The 9,719-nt window shown below is 38.7% G+C and overlaps 1 protein-coding gene across 5 annotated transcripts in view; it reads right to left on the bottom strand.

Annotated features, from left to right (window-relative positions):
* Positions 1-207: 207 nt before the first annotated feature.
* LOC110091706 (complement factor H) overlaps positions 208-9,719 on the bottom strand; it is a 66,710-nt gene continuing 57,198 nt past the window's right edge. For all 5 annotated transcript variants that reach the window (XM_078392304.1, XM_078392306.1, XM_078392305.1 and 2 more), the window contains 2 exons: positions 8,005-8,204; positions 208-3,255 (listed from right to left, as the gene is read on the bottom strand). In XM_078392304.1, the coding sequence (XP_078248430.1) occupies positions 3,250-3,255; positions 8,005-8,204 (206 nt within the window). In that variant the 3' untranslated portion in view covers positions 208-3,249. The remainder of the gene's footprint in view (positions 3,256-8,004; positions 8,205-9,719) is intronic.

Raw genomic sequence — 9,719 nt, 5'->3', positions numbered from 1 at the left:
CACACACACACACACACACACAAAAGCCTCCAGGGAAAAAAAGGTTTGATTGATTTGAATTTGAAATGAAATTAAGCCCTTCCAAAGAAGTAGCCTAAGCTACCTGAAATCCCTCCTCATATTCCTAGTAAAGTTGATGATGATTGATGCATGAGGATGAAAAAGAAAAATATAAGTCTTTGCTTTGCTGCTGCAAAAGCGAAACCGCAAGAGCACCAGCAAGCCAGCGAGCAACAACTGTTCTCACTCCAGAGAGTACGAGCAGAAGTGGGGAACGGCCAGATGGGAAAAGCTTATATGAAGCACCTATAAAAATAGATATAACTTTCAGCAGCGCTATTGGCTGCCGGACATGCCAATCCTGGATCTCTGTCCTGATTAGCCAGAGCTTCTAATTGGTGCCAGCAAGCTCAGAGAGGCCCCCAAATGGGGTAACAAATATAGACAAATATGAATAGATCAACGAATAAAACTGAGGAAATACAGTATTCCTCAAGCCATATTCAACCTGATTTAAAATTTTACAAATACAGATCAATGAATATATGACAAATCGTCTCTATTCATCAGGAAAACTGATCCGTTTTATATTCGTCCCCATCTCTAATCATAACCCATAAACTTCATCTTTCTGGCTGTTCTCCCTCCATTTTTCCATAATGCCTTTGGGATATTTACCCATCCACTGCAACCAAACATTTTTAAATGACTCAAATAAGGCTTTTTGTTGTATAACATATGTTACGGGGTCTGGTCTACAGCTGATGACCATAGCCTGTTAAGCAAATAGTTTGCCATTAAAATGGCTTTTCCCAGAACTCATCCCTGAGTCAGCTAACAGGAAGTCCTTCATGGTTTGCAATTTCCCATCATGGTGTTCTGATCCAGCCAATCCACTGTGCTGGATAATATAGTAAAGCATTTAGGATTTTATTGGCCAGAAACCAGTTACCAATTTACACTTGCATGCATGAAGAAGCTTAAACCACCATGCAGAGGTCTGAAACCTCATCAGTTTAAGGTGTTAAGGAAATGGTCATGAGGAGTGCAATCGTGTTGCCTTAAAAAAGAAACTGCTTTTAAAAATATGGCACAACTTCTTTGTTTTCATAAAGATCCACTGCTTTTCAAAACAAGTCACTGTTCCAGTCAGGTCCAAAAACAAAGTTACTGATAAGACATGACAGAAATATTTTATTCATTGTGTGGCAGTTTTCAAGAGAAAGCATAAACAGTGAAGTAACATGAGGGAAAAGAAAAAAAATGAGTGTGAATGTTCAGTTTTAAAATGTTACTTAAGTTGTTCTTAAATGAATAGTTCATAGAGTATATATACAGTATATATACAGTATGTATGTATGTATGTATGTATGTATGTATGTATGTATGTATGTATGTATGTATGTATGTATGTATGTATGTATGTATGTATGTACACACACACACATACACACACACTGTATATATGTGTGTATATATACAGTATATGAACTATTCATTTAAGAACAACTTAAGTAACATTTTAAAAGTGAACATATTTTTTTTCTTTTCTCCTCATGATACTTCACTATTTATGCTTTCTCTTGAAAACTGACACAAAATGAATAAAATATTTATGTTATATCATATAAGAGCAACTGGATTAAATGGATAGTTCATATACAGTGGTGCCCTGCATAGCGATGTTAATCCGTTCCAAAAAAAGTCGCTATCCAGATTCCTCGCTATGCGGGGCAAAAAACCCCATAGGAACACATTAAAATGGGTTTAATGCGTTCCTATGGGGGAAAAACTCACCGCTATGCGGAAATCCTCCATCCAGCCGCCATTTTCGCTGCCTAGTAAGTGAGGAAACCGTGAGAAAATGCTGCGGGTGGCCATTTTGTTTGCCTGGCAGCCATTTTGGAACTGCCGATCAGCTGTTTTTAAAACATCGCAATGCGAAGATCGGTAAGCGAAACACTTACCGATCATCGCAATGCGATTTTCGCCCATTTAGAACATCACAATGCGATCACTTTTGCGATCGCAAAATCCACATCGCTATGCAGATTCATCATTAAACGGGGCGCTCGCTATGCGGGGCACCACTGTACTGTGTGTATATATACAGTATGTGATATATATACAATAATACAATATATATAAAAATACAATTGTGCCATCTATCAATGCTAATATAGATTTCAGAGTACCACAGACTGCCATTGGGAGGTCTACTGATCCACTGGCTTTGCCATTCACAGAGGCTATGATCCCCTGCCTTCTCCATTCAAAGACAAAACACATTACATTAAAAAAAATCTGTGCTGAGACTTTTTCTAAATCTATGGAGATTTGTATAGAAGTGGCAACCCAAGCCATCCTCTACCTCTAAGGAAAACCAGATAAGATGGCTAATTACTTATATTAAAGATAGAAACACCTAAAGGATAAATACTTTTGAGAATCACCAACCAAACAATCCACGAAGGAGACCTCTCATTGAAAAATCAAGGCTTCATTTCATCAAACAACAATGGACTTTATAGTGACTTCAATGGGTTGAGAATATTTTGTATTGATTTTTGGTATGTCTAACGTGCTTAGAGCCAAATAATGGTTTTCACCTTATATTCTTATTTTAAGAACTTTAATATTTTTTCATGAATTTTCAAGAAAGCTTTTAAATTTTTTAATTTCTACTAACATTTTTAAATGAAATGTTGTAGAGATATATTATCTGCCTTTATAGGCTATAATGCTCCTATATTTTTGCGTTAGGTTTGGTATTTGGATGTCTGCAACTTCTAATAGTTGTAAGACTTACAGATTTATGTTATGTGCCTACAGTTTCATTTATTTCAGATATTACAACAAGTGGATTATAGCATATAGAACATAGAAACAATGTAGAAAATTAGAGCTTGTAGAAAGTAGACCAGTCAAAGTTGCCAGGAATTATTGCAACAAAGCAAAGATGTATACTTAGATATCCAAATGGATTTTAAAATGATTTTGGATTTCATCTTGGGTTTAATTCTTAATTGGAATAAATGCTAGCTATGATGCATTCCTGGGAATGCATCTGATCTCACAACCAAGTTTTTTCAATGTTCATAATTCACTGTGAGCAGCTGCATAAAAACCATGAAAAAGGCATTTGTAAAAATCTTGCTGAATGTAATTATTTTTAAGATAAGTGACTAATGATTCTGGAAGATAGCATGCTGGTTAAAAATCTTGGTTTTATGCTTCTCCTCCTTCATGTTATACCTGTCAAATACAAAGTAAACAGAAAATAGAGAAGGTTAGATGCCTAACTGGTATGCAATTATATTTGTGTAAATATACACTGTTCTGCAAAAAATCAGTTTTTCATAGGAATGAGAATAAACTGTTTGTATAGTATATTACTCTGTCAATATAGTCATATCTTAGTAACATCAGTTTCAATATTCTGATATGTTGCGCCAAGACTCTAGCCCAACTGTTATATGGTTCGTTCCTGGGGCCACTTAGCTCCCATTTCACACCTCAAGAAAGACTTCAATCTAATTTTTGAGACCTTACAGGTCCCTAGATGTCCATCAAATGCCTGAGTAAGATGGGAGACAGGTTGCCTAAAAATTGAAGCCTGGGTCAGTATTCTATCAATATATGTGTGGATAAAGGGACTTGCTGTCCTACCCCAGAATAATGATGCAAGACAAGTATCTTGGGATAAACGTGGGCCACACTTTATTGAATAATCATTATTGCCCACCATAAAAAGGGGGGTCCTGCTGTACTGTGGAATCGGGTTTGGCAAAGGGATCTCAACGGACCCCTTACCAAACAAACAGCTGAGTCCTTAGCCCCAAGTTCTCAGGGTCGTGAAGACAGCCAGAACCTGGCCGGACAACATTTGACCACCCCCGGACCTCGAGCCACTTTCTCCTTGTTGACTGTTGGACCGGGTGTGGCCCCAGCACATCTTTCCCCCCAAGGCACTGTATTCGCATGATCCGCAGCCCTGGGAGGTCAGAGGAGCTATACATTACCTGTGATTGCGATGGGACTCACTGAAACCTGTTCTATCCACACTACCCGCCTGTGTGACTGAATATTTTCCAACTCTAAAAATGTCATTGCACCTTGACCAGTGTAGGATAAGCAAAAAATCACCACATCCAAAGGCCAATCAGGATGCAGGTCAAAAATTCCTATCTGGCACCGAAAGGCAACCAGATTAACTCACACTAGTATATAGGCGGGTGGGCGGGTTGCCAACTAGGAAGCAGCTCACTCATTCTCCCCTCCCTTCCCGGGTCACTTTCACAAGACTTCCAGGGTCTCACTATATCTGGGGAGGAGGCAAACACGCTCCATGCTGATGAAGCAAGCTCGCCAGCAGAGTGAACATCTAAATATACAAGGTCTATTCCCTTTGATATTATATTTCCATGACATTTTTCAATCCATCTGGGTCAAGTCTGTCTAGAGCTATATCCTGAATACTGTCACTTATGCAATAGATCAGGTAAAAAAAATGAAGCAGAGAATTGAGGATATAGAACATCAAACTGAACTTTCCAGCACACAAAATATTTTGGTGAGGGCTTACATAAATATCTGTGGAACTGGCAAATGATTTCACATTTCTGGAAGTAAAAAGGTTTTTGTTGTTGTTGCTTAGTCGTTAAGTCGTGTATGACTCTTTGTGACCCCATGGACCAGAGCACACCAGGCCCTCCTGTCTTCCACTGCCTCCCGAGTTGGGTCAAATTCATGTTGGTAGCTTCAATGACACTGTCCAACCATCTCATTCTCTGCCGTTCCCTTCTTCTCTTGCCTTCACACTTTCCTAACATCAGCGTCTTTTCCTCATCTTCTCTTCTCAGGATATGGCCAAAATATTGGAGCCTCAGCTTCAGGATCGTCCTTCCAGTAAGCACTCAGGGTTGATTTCCTTCAAAATGGATAGTTTTGTTCTCTTTGCAGTCCAGGGGACTCTCAAAAGTCTCCTCCAGCACCACAATTCAAAAGCATTAATTCTTCGATGGTCAGCCTTCTTTATGGTCCAGCTCTCACTTCCATACATCACTACTGGAAAAACCAGAGCTTTGACTATGTGGACCTTTGTCAGCAAGGTGATGTCTCTGCTTATGACGCTATCTAGGATTCTCATTGCTTTCCTCCCAAGAAGCAGGCGTCTTTTAATTTTGTGGCTGCTGTCACCATCTGCAGTGATCATGGAGCACAAAAAAGTAAAATCTGTCACTGCCTCCACATCTTCCCCTTCTATTTGCCATGAGGTGATGGGACCAGTGGCCATGATCTTAGTTTTTTTGATGTTGAGTTTCAGGCCGTTTTTTGCACTCTCCTCTTTCGCCCTCATTACAAGGTTCTTTTATTCCTCCTCACTTTCTGCCATCAGAGTGGTATCATCTGCATATCGGAGGTTGTTGATATTTCTTCCGGCAATCTTAATTCCATCTTGGGATTCCTCCAGTCCAGCCTTTCACATGATATATTCTGCATATAAGTTAAATAAGCAGGGAGACAATATACAGCCTTGTCGTACTCCTTTCCCAATTTTGAACCAATCAGTTGTTCCATATCCAGTTCTCACTGTTGCTTCCTGTCCTACATATAGATTTCTCACAAGGTAGATAAGGTGTTAAGGCACTCCCTTTGCAGAATCAGACTTTCCTTTCACTTCCAGGTGTGTCCGCAGCTGAGCGTCCTTTTGGATTTGGCCCAACCACTTCATTAGCACTGGAGCTACTTGTTCTTGTCCTCTGCTCTTTCTCAGTAGCATGTTGGACGCCTTCTGACCTGAGGAGCTCATCTTCCAGTGTCACATCTTTTAGCCTTTTGTTTCTGTTCATGAGGTTTTCTTGGCAAAGATACTGGAGTGGCTTGCCGGTTCCTGCTCCAAGTGGATTGCGTTTAGTCAGAACTCTCCACTATGACCTGCCCGTCTTGGGTGTCTCTGCACGGCATATCCCATAGCTTCTCTGAATTACTTAAGCCCCTTCACCATGACAAGGCAGCAATCCATGAAGGAGTAAAAAGGTTTAGAAGAGGATTTACCTTGTCAAGGTGCTCGGCCCTCCCTTCTGCTGTACTTAAAGGGAAGTAAAAGAATATCCTTTTTGCTTAAAGGCTTTGTACCGGTCCTTAAGACTACAGAGTACATGTTCTTCACTCGCCTGCATTATGAGGTGGCACATAAGGAGATCACCACCTCACTGATTAAAAAAAACAAATCTGCCTGTTCAGAAAAACAGACTTGAACTTCTTCTTTCTGATATAGACCCCAAGATCACTTACCAAGTAGTCAGATTCTGCATAACGATACTTAGGTCTTGGGAATTCTATAGCAACTAGATAATTAGATTTTAAATTGTCTTTTAATGCTAAATATTTTTATGAAGTATTTGAAATTTTGAAAATTTGTAAAGGTTTGTTTTTTTTGTATGACTGGTCTAAGGACTGTAACAATACACTGAACTGAACTGATATTTGTATGTACTTCTCAGTCTGCATATCACACTATTAGCCTTGCCAGCTACCTGTCAAAGGTGACACCTTCATTTGCCTTGGGGGTCAATGTTAAAAAAACACCCTTTTATAATTGTGTCACTCCAGCAGAAGACTGTTTTTCAAGTCCACAAGAAATAAGGAAGTTTCAAATTCATGTCTTCGTTATGATAATTTAGCGGTGAAACAGAACTTTGGGGAGGAAAAGAACTGGCTTTCAGACATTCTGTTTCAGTTTTATTTAAATGATCCTCTATTGTCTATGGGAATGGTACACTGGGATCGCCTGCTGACCCCACCATACATTCTGTTCATTCCTGGATATGTCAGAGTCAGGCCTCAGGATCTTAAATTACTGTTCTAAATAGGATCTAAAATGTTTTAAAAATATTTTAAAACTGTTACCTGTCATTCACCTGTAAATAGTACACAATTGTGCACAACTCAAGAGCTAATGGGTTGAATACACTTTTCTGCCCCAGGATTTTATTCCACCCTCCCGTCCCTGCACATCCTGTTTTTGTTTCTATATCTGGAATTACTTGTCCTTGGAATATATCACTAAGAAAGTCATGACTAATTAAAATCCTATTAATTTCAGGGGTTCAGTCTGAAATCAATGGGAACAATTAACAGTTGAAATCAAAGTCTCAACAATTTCAATAAGATCTCAATGTAGTAAATTATTTAGATACCAATCAATGACACAGAAAATAGAACATTAAAATAACCTTTGAACAGCAGGGCTGGAAGGGACCCTATGGATCATCGAGTCCAGCCCCTCTCAAGAAGGCACAGTGGGGAATTGAACTCCCAGAGTTTCTGATTTGCAATAGAATCCTTCTAGCCAATTCATTTTAGATTTTTCTATATTTTTGCACATTTTCAGTGCTGGTGCAGACTAAGTCCTGGGTGGGAAAACTTTACCTTGCCCTTTACTGGTTTAAAAAATAATATGAGCAGGTGTAGGATCAACATCAAAACACAGGATGTATGGCATGTGGATATATTCCGAAAAGCACTAGAACACCACTGAAAATAGTTTCTCTCTCTCTCTCTTTCACACACACACAGAGCCCAAGTAGTTCTGTTTTATTTCTAACTAACCAAAGGGAAGAGAAGGCGCAACAAATAGAAAAACAAAAATAGATGGATACACCATAAAGAGGGGTAAATAAACCATTATATATGGCCAAGATAGGGCTAGGCATCTTGACAACTGGGTTCAATTAGCTGTTGCTAATTGTTCAATTTGTACATGAACACCAAGAAAATTCATGCCATACTTCCAATCTGAAAAGTCGATGTGACAGTGGGCACTCAAGGTGGGCACTCAATTTGGAGATATCTGTTTGTACTGAGACAGACCCATTCATACATTAAGGGAGTTATTCCTTTTCTAATGCACATCACTTCCCACAGTTCCCACAGATTCTAAAGCTCAACCAATGAATGCTAGATGTTTTTGTTCTACAGTTTTAACCACAATATACGCACCTGTCTTACACATCTTGGATATTCAAGTCTGCCATCTACACACTGTACTCTGAATGGAGGAGAAGCACGATCTGGATGGTACCCCCTTTTACAGATAAAGTCTATGAAATCTCCAGATTCTGAATACAATTTTGAGTCATATTTCCACTTCAACTGTATATTGCTCATGTTCATGTCTTCTTCGCTTGTTGAGCAAGGAGCTGCAAGAAGAAACACCAATTAATCTATCTGACATTGAGGTTTGTTTGTTTTTTTAAAAGACAAGTGTCCATGTGATATGAAAAGTTTATAAAGTAATAGATGGGAGGAAGACAGATTCCCTCCGGTGCAGGTCACCTTTTTCTTTCCTTTATACCCACTTTCCCTCTTCACTCTCACAAATTGTCTCCAACCAGAGCCTTAAATAACAAACGCCTTTCATCTTAATAGGTTGCATTAAGGGCTTTACATATTCGCTCCAATTTTAAAAAATGCTAGGAAATTAATAGCTTTTCAGGGCTACATCCTTAGATAACAGTATATTATTAATGTTCATGTCTTCTTCACTTGCTGTACAAGGAACTGCAAGAAGGAACATCACTTAATGTTTTAGAAATCTATTGGACATTGAGTGGCTTATGGAAGAAAAGTCTTTGTTCATGAGATACGAAAAGCTTATATTTTAATATACTGAATGAGGTCAATTTCCTTTCTGAGCATGTCATTTTCCTCACTCTGTTACTTTCCAATTTCCTTCTTTACTCCCAGAGGTGTCACCTTCAAAAATTGCTTTGAATAACAACAGTCTTTCTTCTTAGTAGGCTGTATTCCCAAAAAGCTGAGAAAGTGCAAAGCTGTTCAGAGCCACATCTTTAAATAGCAGTTGTGCCATTTTGTCATTATAGATATAGTACGGTACCCTATGCTGTGGTTCACTACAGCTTCACCACTACCTTAAAGATGAATGACATTCAATAGAACAGTGAGGGGACGATGTCCCAGAACTGCCTGTTTACTGGAACAGACAAATGGAGTGTATGACAACGAAGTTGCTATATGAACCTGAAACTAACAGTCAGTGTGACAAGTACCCAACCAACAACAAATACTATGCACATATACGTAATGACAAGGTTTGAGGAGACCTTGAAGGTTATTTCATCATTGTTCTCTTTTAAGCCAATTCAAGTGCTTTGACAGGACAGAGACTAACTATTGCACCAATGCAGCACTGCAGGTGGAATGGGCATAGTATTATTCCTTGTAAAAACATCCTAAATTTGGAGCAGTGTTATGGCAATCATTTTCTCTGTTAGGGTCTAGCACTTTGTAAACCATGAATAGAAAAATTTGGCCATGAAATTATACCACAAGCCACTTCTGCATCTCCCAGTCCTCCCCAGATTTTTTTAAAGATTGTTATAATTCACTACTGAATTTCAGTGGGACATGCCTCAATTGGAAGCTTATTTCTATAAAACATTTATTTAATGTTATGTGATGATGGGAAAAAGAACCTTAGCTTTGATTGCAAAAGGAAACCTCCAAGTCCCTTTAATTCTAAACTGCTGCACCATTTCTCTTCCTTTATTATTTAAGCTGTTTTTGCTCTTTATTCAACTCCTTGCTGTCACATTTGAAGTTCTTGCTTCTCAGAACTGATTGACATTGTTCTACAATTCACTAAATTTATTATATTGAATCACATGCGATTTTTAATTTTAATTCAGTCTTGG

Source organism: Pogona vitticeps, chromosome 4 (assembly GCF_051106095.1).
Source record: "Pogona vitticeps strain Pit_001003342236 chromosome 4, PviZW2.1, whole genome shotgun sequence".
Taxonomy (NCBI): Eukaryota; Metazoa; Chordata; class Lepidosauria; order Squamata; family Agamidae; genus Pogona; species Pogona vitticeps.
This window is presented reverse-complemented; position numbering and strand designations above follow the sequence as displayed.